This window comes from Vanacampus margaritifer, chromosome 7, assembly GCF_051991255.1.
Source record: "Vanacampus margaritifer isolate UIUO_Vmar chromosome 7, RoL_Vmar_1.0, whole genome shotgun sequence".
NCBI lineage: Eukaryota > Metazoa > Chordata > Actinopteri > Syngnathiformes > Syngnathidae > Vanacampus > Vanacampus margaritifer.
This window is the reverse complement of record NC_135438.1, coordinates 22,717,519-22,740,148: the sequence shown is the minus strand read 5'-3', so window position 1 is coordinate 22,740,148 and position 22,630 is coordinate 22,717,519. Positions and strand designations below refer to the sequence as shown.

At 39.9% G+C, this 22,630-nt stretch overlaps 2 protein-coding genes across 2 annotated transcripts in view; both read right to left on the bottom strand.

Annotated features, from left to right (window-relative positions):
- Positions 1-10,460, bottom strand: part of naa15b (N-alpha-acetyltransferase 15, NatA auxiliary subunit b) — a 23,168-nt gene extending 12,708 nt beyond the window's left edge. The window contains exons 1-10 of the mRNA XM_077570996.1: positions 10,247-10,460; positions 6,939-7,023; positions 6,724-6,828; positions 4,497-4,654; positions 4,223-4,357; positions 3,041-3,194; positions 2,678-2,797; positions 2,492-2,587; positions 2,224-2,330; positions 1,906-1,978 (exon numbers count right to left, since the gene is read on the bottom strand). Coding sequence (XP_077427122.1) covers positions 1,906-1,978; positions 2,224-2,330; positions 2,492-2,587; positions 2,678-2,797; positions 3,041-3,194; positions 4,223-4,357; positions 4,497-4,654; positions 6,724-6,828; positions 6,939-7,023; positions 10,247-10,300 — 1,087 coding nt within the window. The 5' untranslated portion in view covers positions 10,301-10,460. The remainder of the gene's footprint in view (positions 1-1,905; positions 1,979-2,223; positions 2,331-2,491; positions 2,588-2,677; positions 2,798-3,040; positions 3,195-4,222; positions 4,358-4,496; positions 4,655-6,723; positions 6,829-6,938; positions 7,024-10,246) is intronic.
- A 5,918-nt stretch (positions 10,461-16,378) lies between these two features.
- The window catches only part of maml3 (mastermind-like transcriptional coactivator 3), a 136,381-nt gene continuing 130,129 nt past the window's right edge, over positions 16,379-22,630 (bottom strand). Inside the window, exon 6 of the mRNA XM_077571285.1 lies at positions 16,379-22,515. Within this exon, the coding sequence (XP_077427411.1) occupies positions 21,434-22,515 (1,082 nt within the window). The 3' untranslated portion in view covers positions 16,379-21,433. The remainder of the gene's footprint in view (positions 22,516-22,630) is intronic.

Here is a 22,630-nt window from a genome sequence, read left to right as displayed (position 1 = left end):
AAAAAATCTATATGAAAATACTTTTTTTTTTGTTGAATTTTTGAGAACTGTGGCAGCAGTGATATTGGTCTATAATTAGTGAATATATGTCTTTCTCCATTTTTATGAATAGGAATAACTTTTACTATTTTCATTTTTGATGGAAATACGCCGGCTTTAAAAGTCAAATTACATATATATATATATATATATATATATATATATATATATATATGTGTGTGTGTGTGTGTGTGTGTGTGTGTGTGTGTGTGTGAGAAAGGTTGCACATCATATTCTATAATACTTTTTACTAATGCCATATCAATATTGAAGCAGTCAGTGGACTTTTTATTTTTTAATATTTTAACAACATTTAATACTTCTGTATTATTAACAGCATCAAGCCACATAGAGGATGGATTTTTTTTATAGGCTTATCTATTTCATGTTTGTTTCTTGGCTCAGGGATTTCTTTTGCCAAATTACTGCTAACATTAAAAAAATACTCATTAAAATCATTAGCTATGTCTCAAATTTTTTTCAATAACAATATTTGTATCTTTTATAAAATATTCTGGATAATCTATTTTTTTTTTAAGCTATCTTTAATTACATTGTGTGTTGCTTTTATTCTGCTCTAGTAATGCATGGTAATAATCTTTCTTACTAGTTTATTTTTGTAGGTCTTGTACTTTATTGCAGCTTCCATAGTTCTCAATTTAATAAATCTTCTGTATAAAATATTTTTCTTTTTACATGCATTCTCTATCCCCTTTGTCATCCATGCCTTATTTAGACCTTTATATTTTCTTGTGACTTTTATTAATGGACAATGTTTATTGTATAGAGAAATAATGGTAGACTGTAATGCACTGTATGTGATGTTGGGATCATCATTTGAATAGACCTCAGACCAATTAAGTTTATGGAGCGTTGTGTTCTTCTTAGTCTTGTTTCTGATGTGTGAGTTATTGTTGGTTTTGTTTTATTTTTTATCAAAATAGTCTTGGAAGGTTGCAAAGACCGGAACATGATCACTTATATCATTAATAAGAAGTCCACTTTCTATTTTATGCTAAATTTTATTTATATATATGTTATCTATTAGTGTAGCTGTATCAATTGTTATTTCTGCTATTTCGTTATTACAGGGAATAGATTATTATACATTGTATTTATAAAAGCAGTTGTTTTCTGATGCCCATTCGGCTTGAACAAATCAATGTTAAAATCACCACAAATTATTAGCGTTTTTTTTCTTCCATCATTTGTGTATCTGAGAATGTCCGTTAGTTTTTCATTAAATATGTCAAGACATGATCCCGGTGTCCTATACATACAACTTATAATGACATTTGGTGCATTTTTAATATTGGAGTTCATTACCTAAATCGCACATGATTACCAAAAAAGTGTTAAAGAAATTAATTATATCAATCCCTTCCCTCTTTACGGACATTATATTATTTTTGGGGGAAAATCTCAAAATTGCTATGTTTGTCCAAACAATCTATTTTTGTCACTAGCAAAACTAATGTGTCCAACAACTTTTGTTGGAGCGGGTCACATGTGTAACAGTGGTGCACTCTGTGGTTCAGCCACCCCTGGCCTTCGAACAGGCGCTACCACCTTCCTCCCTGTTTGAGAGCTGAGTGCGCTAACTAATAATATAAAAGTCAGAGCTGCTAACGCCCTTTAAGACATTGTGGGAGTGACGTTCACATAGTCGTCCAGCAGTTTTGCGCACGTCCATTGCACATAGAAGCTGCCTTTCAAATGTGACATTTCTGTTAAGTCTATCAACTCGTTAGATTTTTAATTGATTGTACATTCTCAAAAACAAAACTTAAAACTAATAAATACCTTAAGCTGGGCAATTGCTAGCAATGCGTCTCTAATTGAAATACGCTCATGGTTTGTTCTTACCATTTTGGCTGAACAGTCTGGAGCTTTTTAATGAGGTCTCAAAGCTGACCACCAATTCTTCTATAATTGATACCTGCAATTACAAAGCAGTGCTGACTTGTAAAAACAGTAAACGTCGTTATTCAATAAAACAGATGAATAATTAGCTTTGTTACAAACTTTAGTATGATATGTACACTCACTACCAGACAAAAGCTAGTAAACGCCTCAAAGTGTGTCAAAACTTTTGACTGGTAGTCTACATTGCATGATGTGACAAGAGGAAAAAACGTGTTATTCGAATATTGATATCTGTCACCAGTGAAACATTGACGTCACCTTTTCTTTGTCGTTGTAAAGTGATTTCAGGGTAGTGAAGACAGGTGGACATCCTTTACTGAAGTTCATCCTCAGGTACCTGTCAAGACACTCTCTAAACTTCTCACCTACAGGATAAAGTGTGATGATTTTTAGAGGGGGGGAAATAACATGTACAAGAAACTAAATCTATTAGCTTCTTCTTATAAATCTCATCAAATGTTAAAAGTGCTAACTATTAGTGAAGATACTATTAGTTTATTAGGAGAAAAGTAATTATTGAACACACCAGTAAGAAAGTTGAGGGGGAGCCGGCGAGGAACGAGGCCTTTTGGAAACTTCTCCCAGGCATCCTCATAGACCTTAAACCGTTCCTCCACACTGCCTAAACAAGTAGCAAAAAGAAATTGAAAGGTAACACACTGATAATGCAGCTTTAAACACATAGGTTGTAACAGGAGAAGCAACGTCTTACTTGGTTTTAGTGCGTTCTCCAGGCCGTGATAATAGGACCAATTCTCTGGGTTCCTCTCCTGCATCTGATAGTAGACATCTGTAGCCTCATCCAGACGCTCCAACTTTATTAGTAACTCCCCTTAAGGAAAAACGCGTATACAAGTAAGGCAAGAACTGAGCTGATGAAATGAAGCATGTGCAAATTGAAATCACAAACACACCCACTAAAAAAGTAATTACACACCCAAGTACCAAACATGACAGACATTCACATTCATGTAGCAAAGCCGAATTGTTGACATTTCAATGTTGAAACTTCAGATGGTTGTTTGGGGGGGTGTATGTTGGATTCTCTATTGTGACGTTGAGACACTTGACTTACCCCTCGTTTCTTCCACAGCCAATTTGTCACAAATCTGCTTTTCATAGTTTGACAGATGCTCCAAAGCCTCTTTGTAAAGACCTGCTTCTCTCAGCACCTGGTTCTGGTAAAGCAGCAGCTCACTGTACTCGTAGTCCACTTTGTCAGGAGAAGTCTTCATGCAACACACAAAGAAAAGCAGAGAAGTTAGTGATCGGTAAGGTGTACAGGTCATGGTGAGCAGAAAATTGTGCTTCATATCAAGTAACTAACTTTGGGATTACATACAATAACCTAATTATTAGACCACGCCAGGTATGTGACGTACTTTCAGGCTTGCCAGTAATGCAAATTAGCTTCCAGTTAACTCCCTGCTAAATTCAAAATGAATTTGAGTAAACAAAATGTGAGGGATACTTTTATATTCAATTAAACAAACAGTGGCTGGCTCAAATGGCACTTTGCACCATAGTGTCTTAATTTAACAGTGAAAACAGTGGCTTCTACTGTTTAAGGCCCCGTCCTGTGTGCAAACTGCACACAAATTACAAAGGAGGGAGGCTTTGTTGTCTCTCAACATAAAGAAAATGATCAAATTTATTATATTGCTTATGGAAATTTTTTGTTGTTGTCACAAACACCATACCATGGTTTGGAACGCCTACACGGGAAGCAATGGTGCCATGGCACGTATTTGAGGCTTTGACTGCATAAAAGAAGTTTTGTTCACGAATCACGATGTAAACTAGATTTCACATATAGAAAATTGTGATCGTTACATTCTAAGCTCTGTGCTCAGAGATAGCTGAGTGGATGTCTGAGGAGAGAGCAATTACATGATTCACGGGGCAGCCGTGGCCAAGCAGTTAAGGTCATCATCTGCCATCGTGGTGGGGACCCCAGTTAAAGACAATCCCCAGACACACAGTGCCTTTCAGCAATACCCCAAATTGCTACCCGGGCGCTTAAGCACTTGCCAGCTCCAGTTCGGGCCACTAACTAACTGTGTGTTCGCTGCGATGGGTCAAATGCAGAGGTGAAATTTTCCAAACTATTTTGCCAATCATTGGCGAGATTGGAAGATGTAATGAACCTGACTTTGTGCACAAAGTTCATATCATTCGACTGTGCTACAGATACAAAGGACATGCTAACATATACTAAGCTCTACACTGTGAGTATATTTATAAAAGGATGCCAAACCTGTTGTGTTTTCCTGAACTCCTCAATGATCTTTGCTGCCATCTCATAGTCTTCCAAGAGGTGATAGGCGATGGCATAGCCAATCCAGGAAGCTCGCTGAGCGGGGCGCAGCTGCAACAGCTGGTACCTTGTCTCCTACAGGAATAATAGTGTACACAGATTTAACCGTCGTCATAGCAGAACTAGCAGTGTGATGTTTTCTTACTTGAAGGGACTCAAGTAATTTAACCTTACGCACTGGGAATTTCAACTGAAGTTGCTCGGTGTTACTTACCCGGTAGCCTTCCAGATCTCTCATCTGAATCTGCAGCAAGGACAGATCTCTAAGGATCTGGAGGTTATCCTTGTCCCACTTCAGTGCGTTTCGGTAACACTTGATGGCCTCATCGTATTTCTTATCAGAGCGCTGCAATAAGCCGTATACGTGCCAGCCTGGGAGACACGGGGAGTTAAGGAGCATAGAAATGTATAACAGAACACATACAACCGATTTTCTCCACCCATGTCTTGGAAGATGGGCTGGACAAAGATCGGCCATTTTCAAACAATGGTAAGGGTCTTTTAAGAGAAGGGGCAAAAAATTGAATAAAATCAAACCTAATGTAAACTCCACCACACCCACTAATTAAAGAATAAAGTATTTTTTTAGGTACCCCCCCCCCCCAAAAAAAAAATTGCTGCCTGTATTTTTAGGCAATACTAATTGGTAAATGATTAATTGACAATCTACTAATCATAAAATAGGTAACTTTTGTTTCAGAGTGTTGGTAGTTATGCGTTATGAAGATACCAGGCCTTACGTAACATTCAAGTTGCCTGTCATTCTTATCATCCTCATCTACAGTATTACCAATCTACATCGGTTAGGCACAGCCTAGGTCAATCTCAAAGGCTTTTTAAAAGAACACTTTTTGTAAAAAAAAAACAAAAACAAAAAAAAAGTATTACCTGCTCACAGTTTTTATGTTAAGCAAACGTTATGGCTGTCATTTTGTCAAACACATTTGGATGCATAGAGAAAACAAAAATACATTAGCAACATAACGCTTTTTACTTATTTAAGAGTCATTCCAAGCTGCATGCTAAGGGCGGGGATTCTATTAATGGACCAATCACGATAGTCACTGCATTTACAAAGTTGTGAAGAGTAATGGAATGGTGTTGATATTCGAGTTAAATGTGATCCTGCCTGAAACATGAATTGGACATTTGTGGTGGTGATAATTTAACCACACAGACTGTTCATTTGTGACTCATGGAAAAGACGTGATATCAGCTTTTAGACATTTTGAGGAGCGATCCTGTCATTTCCCCCAAACATTTGTAGCTTCTCACACCTCGCGGTCTCTTCGCTCCTAGATATAAGTTTTGGCCTTTGCCCTATCTGACGCTAAGAATATCTGGCTTCTGGACCATAAGGGTAGCCACACCCTTTACTGTCTCCGATTGGCCTGATTGTGCATAATGTGTATTGTACTTGAACCAAATGGAGGCTTTCAGAATTGCGGAGAATCCTCCCTGACCCCTCAAAAGGTTGATTGTACTCATGCAATCTCTCTCTCTCTTTCTTTTTCTTAGGCATACCGTTGAGAAATTAGGGCGCTTGGTCGCAGTCTGGAGCCTTGTACATGTACTGTAAAGCTAAAAGTTTAAAAGTTAACGACTAGACATTTGAGCTAAGTAAACAATAATAATTGTGATATGTTTTGGATACTAGAGAGGGCAAGAGACAGCAAGAGAGCAATAAGGAAATTTGCTGACTAGACTCCAGTGAGACGAGCGCTTTCCTATAGTGCGTCCAGTATCACAATGTTCTGTGGCCTCACACATCATGCCACTCCACAAAAACAGCTCAACACAATCTACAATCTGAAGTGCATCTTTCTCTCTTTGCAAATACAGCATCCCCTCAAAACACGCCATAGTCACATGATAGGCAGCCAGGTGTCACAAAGTGTGAAAGCTGCCAGAAAACCAGCAGCAGCAGAAGACGTAGCTGTGTTATATTGTCCAATCCAGCGTGCCATACAGACACTTCATTGAGATAGAAAGTACAATGTGAGCAGCTTATTATGCGGACACACTTTGGCTACAATGCGCCCAGCCCTACATGTATGTTTTGCCATGAGTACGCCATCCATACTCAATAACACTTAACATGTTAAGAGGGTCACAGAGATGTGAGAGCCCATCTCATTGAGGTAGGGTGAGAGGCGGGCCACACCCAAATACCACGGCTGTGACACACAGCGACAGATACGCATTCATGCCTGCATTTACATCGACAGGCCATTTTTTTTTCATACTCGTACATAAACAGGGAGCACGGCTCTACACAAAAAGGCTGAAGCTGACATTTGAACCCAATTGCTGACCCAAACCGTCCTGCTGTGAGGCCCATTGCCACAGGAGCCTGAATGTGACACGTAGATTGAGAAAGTGAACATGAAACCACCAACCTTGTAACATATTGTTTACATTTGAAAAGTATTTAAGGATACAGACGTGACTCTTGAGGTCATTGCGCAGGCCTCTTCTCACCAGGTCGTAGGCATCTTCCTTCTTCCCCAGACAGTTCAGGGTCAGGCCCTTCATAGCCAGGGTTTCTGAAAAGGACAACAGGATGCTGAACAATAGCTCCCACCCATTAATGAGGAGCATTTTCATGTGTGCATCCTTACACGCACACACACATATGTGCACTTTGGCTACCAACCTCCATGCTCCGCAAACTTGGGGTTGGACAGGATTTGTTTGCAAAACTTGAGTCCATTTCTGTACTGCTTGTGCTCGTAGCATCGCTGTTAAAGAGATAAGAAAAAGAAAAGATTGAGATCACATCAGCACGTAAAACTGAGAGGGGGAGGTCAAAATGAAAGAAGACAACCGTAGAGCTCAGTCAACTTCAAGCCAGCTTCTGACTTTCTCTCAGAGCTTGTAGTCACTATTTGTCGATTTGTGTACGCACACACACTGATTTAGCATTTTTGGATAAGGAGGACCCAAAGACTTATCAATTAAACCATCCGGCTTAAACAGGACATAGATCAGAAAGCTACTTACTTTAGCTAGCCCAATCTCGGCGAGCGGCAGTGTGACATGGAATGGTGGCAAGGTACAAGGGCAGTGATACAAAGTGAACCTTTATTGACAGAATATTAAGGCCAATAATGCGCAGACAACAACTGTGCATTGTGTTGCAACAAGAACTTCATCCATCGTAGACAGCACTGTGTCGTTACAGTTTAAAACACTTGTTGGAATACCACATATTAGTGGGCTCGTTGAAGCTAATGTAGCAAATGGTGAGTGATATTTTTAATCATTTGTTTCTATAATAACACCAGTCTTTCTAAATATGTCTTCACGCGAAAACTGAAAATTTGGGGAAGGCTGCCTTTATTAAATCTAACTTTTTTTTTTTATTGAACATTGTTGGAACATAAGTGCTGAGCAAAAAAATATGTAATTATTTATTCTTAATATTAATTGGTACAATTACAATAACTTGATTTTAGTGAGGTTAGTACACAGTCATAGACTTGAATGCAACCGTACAGTATAGACGCTGAATTTAAAATAATCATGATGGTAACTTATGGTATTATAAATTGAACATACAGTGTTTCGTTGTTTTCCGCTGGGGTTAGGTTCCCAAAAAAAAAAAACGCAATAAGTGAAATCCGCAAAGTACGGTAGTTAGCTTTATGTTTTACATTTATTATAAATGTTCTAAGGCTCTAAAACCCCTCACCACGCAGTTTGGACACTTTTCTCATTTAGGCATTTACATTTTATCACATTTCTCTCTTAACATTCTCAATGTTCAAACCTCTCAATGTTCAAACCTTTAAAAAAAATAAAAATAATGTTTCCGCTTCTTGTTGCCTCGCAGAGAAAAAACTGTCAAGGTCCAAAAACCATGACTGATTGTCACCAAAATGTGTACAACATGATGTGTAGACATGTGTTAATTATAGTCTGATATTATTAGAATGCATCTCACAATGTTGTCGTATGTGTTGCTTCATTGATACGCATACACTTACATTCATGAAATGACATGTTTTTGTTAAACATTATTTCATATTTAGCATACCATCTTTATAGTGTATTATTTAAGCCTTTATGACGGGCTTCCCCAAACCTGGTCCTCTAGGGCCGCACACACCTGATTCTAAAGATCAGGATCATTTTCTGCTTGATGAGCTGATTATATGAATCAGCTGTATATTATTATTCACATTTATCTGCAGTATAAAATCTAACTGAATATTTAACATTGTATGAGCTTTTTATTTTCCTTTTGGAAGGATTGTGTACAGCGCAACAGAAACATCAATGATGATTGATCAATTTAACTGGATAAAACAAAAAATATTGAACGATAATTAAAAAAGCAACATCGTACATGTATTCATAATGAAATGTGTACTGGCCTGGTTGGGACAGTCCGTGAACTTTAGGTGGGTTAACACAGCCATGTAGTGGCCATGGGCCATTAATGTACAGTGTAGAACCCCATTATAGTACATACTGTATTAGTGCGTCTCATGTGCAGCTGTTACACGTGATGCGGTGTCGCGACTCTATAAGGTTTGAATCGCAGCAAACTCAGAGGCCTACGGTTGGTCTCTGAGGAAAACTATTTGCTAAATCCCTTTTGGCTGCATAGTTTGTGTAAAGGTTTACTTTTACCAGTCTTATTGTTTTACACAAGTACAGTGTATGCACTTTTACTTAAGTACAGAGTGTGAACACTTTGCCCATCGGTCAATAACTACGACTATTACAACTGTAATGTGAATTCAGAAACACAAGTGAACATAAAACCAAAATCCACTTCAATTGAAAGAAAATAACCAGTAATACTCAAAGTACATGTTAGTGTATTGTCTTTTAAAGTCAGAAATCAGTTCTGTACAAATAATTGCAAATTTGAATAGAATCTAAAATTTGGCTGGGTTTGCTACTCGCTGAAAGTGAACTCAGGTGTGAGAGACGTCAAACTGGAACGTGCCGACTGTTCAAACCCAAGCAGGCAGCAGGCAGCATGCAGCCCAGCTCTTAAGCCATGTTGTTAACCAACGCTTGACACACTGTCAGTCATCGAATGACAATGTTCACATCCCGCTAAGATCGTCTACAGTACACCATATACGCGGACACATGTGCACTGACTTGACAGACCAAAGTTATATACATTCCACACACGACTTCGGAACGACACAAAACAGTTGGAAAGACGGACCGGGGCGAGGGCATGGGTGGTAGCTTGCTAGCTGCCAAAGTACAGCAGGCAGGCCTGAAGGTGCTACGGAATTGCTGACACAATCATGCCGTAGATAACTCAACTCACTCGCGACTTTCCTCTCGGGTCACACTTGAACCAAAAGCTAGACTACGTTAAACATACGCGGCCACCTTTAAGTCACAAAGGCAAAAAGCCATGCAAACAGAATCGCGACAAATTTGCCAATTGTTGATATAAGATATCTAGCTAGTATGCTAACATTAGCATGTTAGCGAACGTCACGTTTCTTAGCGGTTAGTATGTTTACAAGTTAGCCATGCCGCCACTTATCAAACTAAGAAATCACGCTATTCGTCGCTAAAGTGCACTAAACGAGCAAGTAACACAAAAACAACCAGATCATATGCAATACAGTTGTACCACGAGACAAACTCTTAGCTTTCATTAGCTCGTTAGCCATTATTGGAGCAAGCGTCCTTTCCTAACTGGTCATGCTTGACATATACCACTTATATTGCTTGCACTTTAATCATGCATTTGGAACCTTTTGTCAAAGTGACACTAATCGGCAGCCACCATCACAACAAAGCAACGGCCAACCATTTTGGTTACGTTCAAGTGACAGCGATGTTCTGGGCCGGGTTAGCCAACCCATTCAATGATCCCATTTTGCTAGCTCATGTGCTAATAGCCCGAATGCCACCGGTGGCTCTGTAAAAGTCGCCGGCACTCCAGCTCATTGGAACGCCACTTCAAACAGATCAACTCACCAAAATCCTCTTAAAGAGGGCGTTCTCTTTTGGTGGTAAAGTAACTGTCGGCATTGTAGCAGCAGATGAGATCAGTTCCCCCTCGACCTCAGCACATGTAACGTTAGCTAATGCTAGCGCGAACAGGCAAGACGAGTAGAGCAAAGTGACGCACGGGCCCGGCTTGCTCGCCCGAGGCGCCCCAGTTCGATTGCTCGGCTTTCTGCCGTCGTCTATTTCCCCTGACGCGCTGACGGAAACCTGACACCTTCAAAATGGCGGCGGCGACTGCCTGCTTAACAAGGGGCATGGACGACTAAACACGAACATTTTTGGAAACTCCTGAATCGTTTATTTTTATTTAAAAATATTTTATTTATGTATTTATTTAAAATTTTAACTCTTTTTTTGTTTTATTATTCATTTCTTTATTTAAAATTAGGGTTATGTTGTCAGTACCTATAAGTGTTTATTTTATTCAAACATGTACTGATAGCAAAAATCATAGAAACTGATAATTTTGTTGTGGTCTCTTACTCCGCCATCCTCCCACCCCTTTCCCAAAGCTACTTATTAAAGATTCCCAAATGACCCTTGTGAGGAATAAGCGACTCGGGAAAATGGATGGATGGATGTTCAAACTGATAAACTACTGTAAAGGCTTACTGTAATGGCACAGTTCCATCCTGCAACCTCGAGATGGCGTCATTTCGCCAAAAATGGCGAAACCACATTGCCGCACACAGTGACACATTTTTATGCTGATTATGTGCCAACATGTCAACAGTGTGCGACCATTAGACTGTATAAGGATATCTAAATATGTAAATTAAGTAAATACATAAACAAAAAATAGAGATCAGGTTAAAACATGCAAACAGAGTACTTATCTGACATTCAGATACATGTCTATTCAGTAATGAAACAGAAAGATAAAGTCATACACTTGTAATAAGACAACTTTAAACAGGTGAGTAAGAAAGGAAGATTAAGGGAAAGAAAGGGAGCCTTTGTGTTGTTTTATTCATGGTAGGAGACAGCTTGGGCCTTGCTCTGCTGTTATCTGGTGGCCTCCTACTCCTGCACCACAACAATGGCTCCTGCTACCACATTCATCACTTTGACACCACATACACGTACACGTGCATACCCTCTCCCAGCATCTGCATGTGCTGTTCCACTTTGGTCCACCTACAGTACATTTCCTTTCACCTTATTAGCCCATGAGAGAGGGAGGGAGCGAGAGAATGATCTCCTAACTCATCTCCTCCTCTTGGCGACACATCATTTGTCGTCGTGTGTAGAGCTCATAACAGTGTGGAGTGGGGGCTGAGCTGATGGCCTGTATTAGAAGTGTAGGCCTGCAGGAAGACATTAGCCGCCATTACTTTGAACTCAAGACCGCCTCCATGTCTGTCTGCATTGCTTGCGGTCCACTGAATGCATTTCTCTACATTTATGAGATAATTTTTTGGGGGGGATCCTATATGCAAAGTGCTATGAGTAGTGTAAGACTGCTGGAAAACAGGAAAACTTGTTGCAGGCTGCAAAAGACTTCAGACTGGGAAGGAGATTCATCTTCTGGCAAGACAATGATCCTAAACAGAGATACAATAGAGTGGTTTAGATCAGTGGTCTCAACCTTGTGGCCATTTGCGGCCCGCAGGATGATATTTTGCAGACCCCAACTTAATATCGAAGTTTAATGCTAGTGTGGCACCCAACTTTTTGGTATTGTCATTACTAAAGAACTACCTTAGCACAGGCTCATGACAGCTGTCTGCAAAAAAAAAAAAAACACCAAGTGGAAGGAAAAAATCCACTCCTAGTCATATCTTTTTCAAAACCTCCCATAAAGAACAACAAGGGTTGGATGAAAAGCGGAACGTTGCCTCCAGTTGCCATCAATTCAATGCCCCGAGAGAGAGAATATTGACGCAGGGAGGCTAATTACAAATACACCCCACAGTTGTCAGATTTTTATTTGTCTAAAATTTGAAAAAAAATGTATGTATCATTTCCAACAAGGAAATTTGTTAATAGGAGAGTGTGTCGGATTATTATTATTTTTGCCATCTAGTGGTGAACTACTAGAATGCAACGACCTATGTTCAAAGCGAGTGAAGTTTGAAGCAGGCGCACTATGGAGCGGGCTGGAAAATTGGAACGTTTCTCCTTCACCGAAAATGAGGGTGTGTTCAATTTAACACTCAAGGTATTGCTATTCAGATTACACCCAACATCCACTCCAATACTCAAGGAAATTTACTCTGACAAGGTTAAAATAACACTGTTTACTAGAGTTAGTACTTCGATTAGCAAACTTGTTAGCAAACACTGTTGCTTTTCAACAGCACGAGCGTAACAAACGTGTACATGGCTCTGTAAACTTCCACTTGGTGCTCACTTTCTGCTTTATGTGAAACTCAAAAGTCTTTAATTTTGGATGTAAAATGTTCATAGGGACACAACAAAAAGGTTAGCTAAAGATTGTTGGCTAAGTGACCTACCTGTCACAAATATACCGCCTGCCTCGGGCTGTGTTTTAAATAGTAAAAATGAGAAGACTAAATGTAAAACATGTTGTTAAATGTCGTCGAGAGCTGTTAATCAGAATGGGCTTCTACCAGTAACCTGAAAAGTTAGGTGTATCTTCTAAACTATTTTGATAGTATATATAGTCATATTTTTATTTCTGGTTTTCAAGTGACCTCATTGACTCCTTTCACCTTTATTTATAATATTATGTTTAATATAATCCTGAAAATAAAAGGGTATTGTTTTTGACAAAAATGTGCAGTTTTGTATTTTTTAGGTACCAATTTGAGAACCGTTTCAGCACCAGAACCGTTTGAAAAGTACCAGGAAGGCACCGGTATCGGATAAGATCAAACGATACCCAACCCTACTGCTGACTGCATATTTGATCAAACACTGGAAATGTAACACTGACCAATTTGCTGTGTAGCCCCTGAGAGTGTGGGTTCGATGATCCCAGGCCATTGTGACTATTAAAGTAACCTTGAGCAAGATACTGAACCCCAAGTTGCTCCTGATGCCGTCCGTGTCATCAGTCGTCAAAATGTAAAGCACTGACACTAGTCTACAGTACTTTCAACACTACACAGTGTTTACCAGTGTATATTTTTAACACTATACAGTGTTGGAGTAACACTGATTAAGTGTGAAAAAAGTACCACTTTGAAAAGTGTCACATTTACACTCATTGGTGTGGACACATATAAACACTTTTATAGTGTCAGATTCAACACTCTCAGTGTTATTCTAACACTGGCAATTTTGCTGTGTACTATTAATGTAATTTACCACCACTACTACTATTATGACTACTTTCACATTACTTGTATATGTAATTCTACAAAGAGGAAAACTAAATGTTACTTAACTACATCTTTAAATATGACTACTACTAAAAGTAACTCACTTGTTTACTATGACCTTTAAAGCATTTGTGAAATAAAATTTTCCCCAAATATTGTCTTTGAGCTGTCCGTTCTTTGAGATATTTTAATAACCTACTTTTTTTTTTTTTTAACTTTGCTTTTAAAAGTCTTAAATTATTTTGTTTGTAAATGCTTTTAAGTGTATATTTTTTTAGTAATGTGAAGCACATTGTGAAACATTGTGCCTTATCTTGCCAATGACAGCTACAGTATACTCCTACTCCACTACTAACGCCAGTACTACTTCCATATCACCCTCCTCCGCAAACAGGACTGCTGTGACTACTACGACCTCCAAATGTTACGACTACTGTGAGCACTACTAACTACTGATATGACAACTACTTAAACTACATGACTACTACAAACACCACTAGGCCAACTACTGCTACTATGACCACAGCTCGATAAAATTAAAACAAAAAACCTCAATACAAAAAACAAAAAACTTATCTCAGGGATCATTGTTGTTTTTGTTTAAGACACTTCTGCTGACCTCATCGGATTTGTGAGCGTAATTGATGAGTTTAAATTTAAAATTTCTTTGACAGCAGTAATAAACACCTCTCGATTTGGCTGCGGGAATGCAATAAACACCTCCGCCAGCAGCCCCCCCCCCCCAAATCCCATCTCCCCGCCGTCCTTCAGCATCCCTCCTCATCTCGTTTTTCTCTGTCCAAGATGGTGTCGCTATTGAGCATGAGTAATGTTGTTGTCACCGCTGCAAGTCTCCATTGATCAATGTCAGATGGGAGAAGGGGGAATGTATAGCGGCGACACGAGTGAGTACAGGAGAAAGAAGAAGCCAAGGTGTGAGGAGAAGCGAGATGGAGCGGTGATTTGAGGAGGTGAGGTAGACGAAGGTGGCGGTAGTGAAGAAGCGAGGCAGCTGACGTAGAGAAGGGAGCTTAGAGAGGTGAGTTTGGTAAGATGGATCGCAGCAGCAAGATTCCGGGCCTGCGTGCGGTCTGTCGTATACTAACAACACAGGCAATGGCTCATCACTGACAGATTGAATTATTTAGGCTAGGCTTCTTGGCTCTTCAGTGACAAGGTGCAGATTCAGGCTGATTTTTTTTCCCAAACGAATAAATGAAAATAAAAACAATTTGAAATTAAAGGCTCATTGTTGTCATTAAGTCACAAAAACTTCCCCTTTAAAAAAGACACAAAACGAATGCTTTGGCGTAACCTCCAGACTTGAATCCAATCAAACTTATAATGGCCGTTCATCATCTTCCATAGTTGCTGAATTCAAGGAATTATGCAAGGAAGAATTGACCAAAATATCTCCATTGAGATTTGAAAGACACATTGCCACACTCTAAAAACACTTGGGTCAAAAGTAACCCAATTATGGATCAAAAATGGACCGATCCACTTTATAGGTCAATTTGACCCCAACTTTCTGGGTTGTTTTATACAAAATGACCCAATTTTTTGACCCAAGTAAAGGATCTGACCAATATTTAAGAGTTGTTTTACACCAAAAGACCCATTTCTTGGCTACAAATTTACCCAAGTCGAGGATTTTTTTTTTGGACCCATAGTTGGGTTATTTTTGACCCAACAGTTTTTAGAGTGTAGTTATAGAAAATACTTGATTTAGGTTGCTGCTGCTGAGGGTGGCCCAACCAGTTTTTTAGGTTTAGGGGGCAATCATTTCCTCCCCGTAATAAATAAAACCAAAATCACCTTCAAAAAATGTTGTCATGGGCTATCTTTGTGTGATATTTACATATTTTTGATGCAAAAAGTAAGAATTGGAGAATATTGTAGGCTTGTGTGTCCAATAAAAACATACACTTAGCAAAAATATAAATGCAACACTTCTGTTTTTGCTCCTGTTTTTTATGAGATGAAATCAAAGATCTAAAACTTCTTCCACATACACAATATCGCCATATCTCTCAAATATTGTTGACAAACCAGCCTAAATCTGTGATAGTAAGCACTTCTCCTTTGTTGAGATAATCCATCCCACCTTACCGATGTGCCATATCAAGATGCTGATTAGACACCATGATTAGTGCACAGGTGTGCTTTAGACTTCACTGTGAAAATGTCTGTAGAATTAACCGTGAATTTCTGTAAAATCGTGACAAAAAAAATTCAATACAAAACAATGAAGTAAAGTTGTTTACATTTGTAATACATTTATTTTTATTATTATTTTCCAGAGGTGGGCATCGTTATTGACTGGAATTGATGATTGATGGAAGTGCCCACCTTTTGTCGTGTGCTTCAGTACTTTCAGTGAATGCTTGATAATGCGAAGCCTCACAAATATACACGGATTGATACAAGGACTGTGTGTATTCACTGCGATCGACAGAAGTAATCCTGCTTGACTTATTTTCAGAATTTCCCAGGTAGCCACAACTGCCGTTTTTCCCCCATAAAAACTTTTTTTTTTTTTTTACAGTGCACACAATAACAGGCCTTTTCAGATACAGTATTGTGTGTGGAAGAAGTTTTAGATCTTTGAGTTCATAAAAAAAAAGGGAGCAAAAACAAGTGTTGTGTGTTTATATTTTTGCTGAGTGTACAATTGTTTCTGTTCAAAGGACTCACATCTTTTATAAGAGTCTCAAGCAGTAGTGACTTGACTAATTAGTCAGATGTTTCGATAAACATTGTTCTGCAAACCGCAAAGACACAGATGAAGAAATACACAACAAACCACTGATTATGATCAGCGAGAACATTCTCTTTATTGTTTATGTTTGAAAAAAAAGTTTCGCAATTCTCTTTTGTTACAGTTTCAGAGTTCTGTACAGAATAAAAAGAAATAAGCACTGCTTAAGAACAGTCAACTCTCAAACTAGATAAACAAAAAAGGAGGTGAACAATAGAAATTAGTAGTAAGACATTGTCTGAAGTGCAATGGCATAGCTCAGATGGGTTAAACATGAAAGAAAAACATTCTAAATAAAAATACTTCTCTATTTTTCTCAACAAACAGCAATTCTTTACAGAGTAGAGACTGTATTATCTGATGTATTTAAACTTGTAAAAACATATTTACAAATAGCCATTATCTTTTATATATATATATATTTTTTTCTCATAATCACATACTGTATGTCAGCACCAGTAAAAAAACTAAACGAATAACATAAAACGATAAACATTAACATTAGTTTTTTTTTTTGTTTTTGTTTTGTTAAAATGTTGTCTACAGACTTGGTCCCAGAACACAATGATATCTGTAGGAAGTTTGTCTTCCTTAAGAGATGAAATGATATCACTTGAAAGAAGACAAGACTAACTGTAACAGTGACGCAGAAGCGTTTCACCACCTCAGAAACGCCAAACTACTTTCACTGCTCGGACAGTGTTTGCTCATTTTTCATCGGCGCCTACTTGGAGTTCTCAGAAAAGTTTTGGACACCAACACTGGAGTTTGACTACTTTTCACCAGCTAGGCTCAAATAAAGGCTTCGTTTTAATGTCCTCATAAAACTGCTACAAAACAAAACAGTTGTCAAACCCCATACAGAGAAATGGAGGACTTCAACTCCCCAGACATGACGAAAATAAAACAGAACCTTACAGATGCTAAAAAAAAAAAAGAAAGAAAAAAGTCACCAGCTCCTCTTGGTTGATGTTGCTTACACTTGCATTTAAAGGGTCGGATTATAGAAAACCAACAAGCATAAAAACAAATGCATTGATGGAGTTGCTTTACAGGGAAGAAGGCTTTTTTGGTTCGTTAACTACAACGGCATCCCCCAAACGTTCACACTGATGAGCTGACAACAGTATCGCACAGACACCCTCAAACAAATGATACAATGATGGAAGGAGGTGTTGCCCCGAAAAGTATTGACACTTTGGAAGGTTCCCGATTTTCAAACCCTTACAAAAATGGAAACGTGATAACCTGTTAAGCGCGTAAACTGTCTGACGGTCTTTTCGGTTTGGCAGAACGAGCAATCACAGAGTCTATTCAATAAATCCCAAAGGCTTAGCAGTGGTTTAATTTCCTAGTAAAGCGCCAGAGAGGGGGCCAAGTTGTATTACTTCACAGTAGGTTTACAGTACAACGCGCCATCAGGTTTTAGTGGGAGCGAGAACATTTGTTTGATTGCCGCGGTACTGAAGAAAAACCACGAGGTAGCAAGCGGATGTGATGTAATGGAAGCTAAATCTGTGCTGCAACGGGAGGACAAACATTTAGACGGAAGAGGATTAGGGCCAGTGAAGAGCAAAAATTGAATATTTTCAGAATTCAGATTTTAAAGTGAGCATTCTGACTTTAATCTCAGAATTCTGACTTTAAAGACTTAAAAATCAGAATTCTTACTTTATTCTCAGAATTCTGACTTTCTGACTTCCCCCCAACAATTCATAGCTCTACGTCACAAAGTCAGAATTCTGAGATTTAAGTCAGAATAAAGTCAGAATTCCCCCATAGAAGTGAGAATTATGAGATTAAAGTCATAATTCTCACTTTAAAGTGAGAATTCTGAGATTAAAGCCAGAAAAAAGTGAGAATTCTCACTTTAAAGCCAGAATTCTGAGCTAAAAGTCAGAATTTTTACTTTAAAGACAGAATTCTGAGATAAATCTGAATTTTTACTTTGATATTAAAGTCAGAATTCTAAGATTAAAGTCAGAATTCTGAGATTAAAGTGATAGAGAATTCTGAGATTAAAGTGATAGAGAATTCTGAGATTAAATTCAGAATAGTGAAAATTCAAATTTTAAAATCAGAATTCTGAGATTAAAGTGATAAAGTCAGAATTCTAAGATTAAAGTCTGAATTCTCAATTTAAAGTCTGAATTCTGAGAATAAAGAATCCTGCCAACCCTTTTTTTCTCTTCATTGGCCCTAATCCTCTCCTGTACATTTCCAAAACACAACAGAAATAAAATAAGGCTAATTTAAACTTCTTCTTTTTTTTTAATCGACAAAGACACGTCATTCTGATAAGCCAAAACACAGCAACTACGAAAACAACAAGAGGGGGCTTATAACGAGAGTATGTCTTAATAAAAGAAGTCACTTGTGGTGCTTGGATACATTCAGTGCCCAGTGATCATTTGGCCTTCAGTCAGCCTGACGAATGTGATGTGCTTTGTGCCACACAGGCAGAGCACTTCATGTCCGCTACCTCCCACATTTACTCCTCTGTTGGTGTGTCTGCAATTTACACAACTCAATGTGCTTGCTTTAGCTGCCTGTTCTCTCCTTCGTTCTTGGAGTGTTCTTCTACTGTACGTGGACGCTTATCATCCCCGGACCCCCCCCCCCCTCCGATCTATGAAAAAACAAAAAACTCAATTGCGCGGCGAAAGAGATGAACGTCATTTGTTGACAATTTCAACAGCGAAAGGAGTGTTGAGAGTGAGGAATGATTCTCTGGAGAAAAGGTTGCAAAGATGGGGGAAGGGATGAAAGAAATAGATCAAATGGAGAGAGTGAGCGTGAGATGGAGGGAGAATTATTTGTGTGTGTTGGAGTGTGTAAGGGGGCACATTTTGAAGACAGGAAATGGGAGAATTGAGAGTACTTTGGACTCCCTCTCAGCTCCTCGCACAGTCGAGAGATGTGAATCACTGAGCTGGGTGGCACAAACACAAATAAACTACTGTCTTGAGGGCAACTTTTTCTTCCTCTTCATCTGTCTGCTGTGTTTAATCAAGACCGATGAACTGTGGCTCAAAACCTTGTGGAAATGGGGCTTGCTTTAAAACACCGGAAAATATCTTTTTTTCCCCCGTTGAGGGAGAAAAAGGGAACTTGCAAAAACACATTTGTTAATCTCTATATGGGTTTTCATTAATATGCACAAGACAAAATGATTTCTCAGTGCTCATACACACGCGGGACACAATAATTCGTGAACTCGCTTAACAAACATGCCGTCCACATTCTGCACAAATTGAATCGAAGCATTTGGATTCCTCTTGGTTGTTGAAGGTGTTTTAACCTTCAATTCAAAAGGCTTCTTCACTTCTAAATCTTAGGTGCAGAGTTCCCATATTTGATTTGGAGAAACCAAGCAAACGCTACACAAACATATGGCATAACTTAAGCCGGTCTGCAGTTCAAGGTGAAGGGACATGTCCTTGAGAAGAACAAAGTGAACATCTTGAAGAAAGCCACGTGCTGTATGTCAAACCAGAAAGCTCCTCTCCAAACAGAGAATGAGGTTTGCACCATCCCTTGTCATGGCATTTTTCACCCAAAGTTTGTCTCACACAGCGACGAGCCATTGAACACCAGACCACGATCGTGTGTATGAGACAACCTCCAAGGGTCACACCCACCAGAGAGAGAAATATTAGGGCGGGGTATTGATTCGATTCGCTCAGAAGGGCCTGATTCGATGGATTTTCGATTCAGTTAAGTATTTCATGCAGTACCAATTTTACTTTTATAGGGAAGACATTTTCAGAAGTACAAATGCTGCAAATAGTAGAAACTTCTTTCTCTTACTTGGTGCATTAGTAAAAATAAGAATATTTACATTTAGAATTTAATCCAATGCAGTTACATTAATCATGTATGTTTTATCGAACTTGACTTGATCAAAACAAATAATAATTGGAATCAATCACAACCACAGTACTATGTAAATAAAGTGGCAAAAACACTCACATTCCTGTGGCAGTTTTAATGCGAAGGTTCCAGTGGTTAATAAATGAATAAAAACAAATTTACCTGTGTCCTAAGAGACCCAGCCATAGCACATAATAATGCATTCATATGTTGTGTTTTTATGTCCAATTCTTCTTTCGGAGGGCATTTGTGTGCAGTCTTTCACTTTTTCTTTCAGTTAATGTACAGTTGAATTACTGCCGCATGTATGCCCTCCGTTTAATAATGTATCGGTAATGCACCAAAAGCACCTGCTAAAGAAAGAAGAAGTTATGCATTACCGCCAGCGGCTTTCTTCATAGCCATAGGTGTCTAACCCTAAAGAAGGGGGCGCTAAAAGTATTTGACAGCCATCAAATAGAAGTAGAAGAAGTCCGTAGTCTTGTGTATGTGCAGCAGATAGCATGTATCTACGGCAAGGATTTATTTACTATTTAGAGCAGCACAATGCGCAGGAACCCATCAGGATTTTACCTTTGTGCAGAATTTTAGTTAAGGTAAACCATTTAAAACTACCGCAAAAAGAAAAGCTCTTCTATAGTGAAAGGTTCATCCAACCAGAACCTGCATCAGTCTAAACTGTGTGTGTTTGCATGTTTGTATTTTTTTTAGAGGGAGACCCGCAATGCGATCCGCTTGCATTAAAACACAGATCATTATTAATGTTGTCTCCTTTTGGGGTACTCTGAATAACAGAGGGGCAAATTTGAACAACGCTCACACGAGGTTTTGAACAGAGTACGTGCTCGCCTCAGGCATATTTTAGGGGTTTTCTAAATTTCCCAGGACGCGAGAAGGCACATTCACATGGGGGGGAAAAGCCGTATTAAAAATATCGATTCATGGTTTTATGAATCAATATTGGGCTATGAAAAGGAATACCAGTTCTATATTGATATATCGATATTTTAAACCCAGCCCTATAAAAATATAGTTCTGCACCTGAGACTTATAACTGAAGAATCCTTTTGGAAAATAAATGTCTGACAAGCAAGAAGAGCCAAGTGGCCACAGTTCCACTTGTGCGGTTTCGCATGGCCTGGATGACTGAGAATCGACACGGACGCCAGTTAACATTGTGTCTTTAAGTGTTGAGTTCATCCAGTAAAAACTCATCTCCAGTTTTCCTTGAGACTATTGGCTGGGGAAAAACTCCTCCATCCAACCGTCGCTTGAGTCCAGCTCTGCTCCTGATCCATCCCCCAATCCGAAGGCTCCTCCACCGGAGGGCCCGCCCCCATATCCATAGGATGACATGTCTTGATTCGCTGTCCTTTGGTAGCCCTGCGTCTGACTACCAACCCCAACTCCCCCGGGTCCGTAAGGTCCAGCCCCGCCCCCAGCCCCTAAGCCCGGCCCCCCAGGGCCTGGACCGAACCCCCCCATTCCAGTAACCCCTGGACCCATCACCCCCTGGTTTAATCCCTGGCTCATGACCATGGGCCGAGAAGGGTTGGTCCTGGGCTGCCCGCCCATGTGAGCGGCCATCGTGCCACCCATACCCGCTGCCGGGTTGCCCACCCTGGGGTCCATCCCCTGGCCCGGCCCCTGAAAGTGTTGCTTGGCCACGCGTGGGGGCTGACCTGGCTGCATCCCATAGCCCGGGACGGAGCTGAATCCCAACCTGTCTCCTGCTGCTCCTGTAGTCCTTACTACGCCTGCCCCCATGCCTTGCAGACTCTGTCCTTGTTGCTGCGGCCAGCCTCCTCCGGCCATCGGCCCGCCACCGCCTCCCGCTCCCAGCATACTTTGCAATCTTTGTGCTTGGGCTTTGGCATTAGTTGGGCCTTTGAGGGATTGCTGGGCCATAGGGTTCATTAACATCCCTTGTCCTCCGTAGCCCCCGGCGCCACCCGCTACAGGCCCCCCAGGCATACCTCCAACCCCAGCACCTGCGCCCGCCTGCCGGTTTTGCCCTCCAACTGGGTTGTGCTGCTGCGGAAGACCAAGGGAGGCTTGGACACTTTGGCTCTGGTGCTGTTGCTGGTGGATCATTTGGCTCATGGAAGGGTTGAGCCCATAGAGGGAACCCTGGTTCGAACCTTGGGCGCTGTAGGGTAGGCCTATGTCAGCTTGGGGTCCTACAGAGCTCCCCTGGCCCTGGACAGAGTTTATCTGGACCATCTGCTGCTGGTTCTGCTGCTGCTGTTGGAGAAGACGGACAGCCCGAATGCTCTGGACAGCTTGGCTCCTGGACGCCAGATCTTGAGGAGGACCTGTAAATAATTGAAAAGTCATCAATATTTGGCAACCACACAACGTAATCTACAAGATATAAACACTTTGAAGGCCATTGCTAAAGTGACTCATGATATTCTCCCAGTTGTGGAC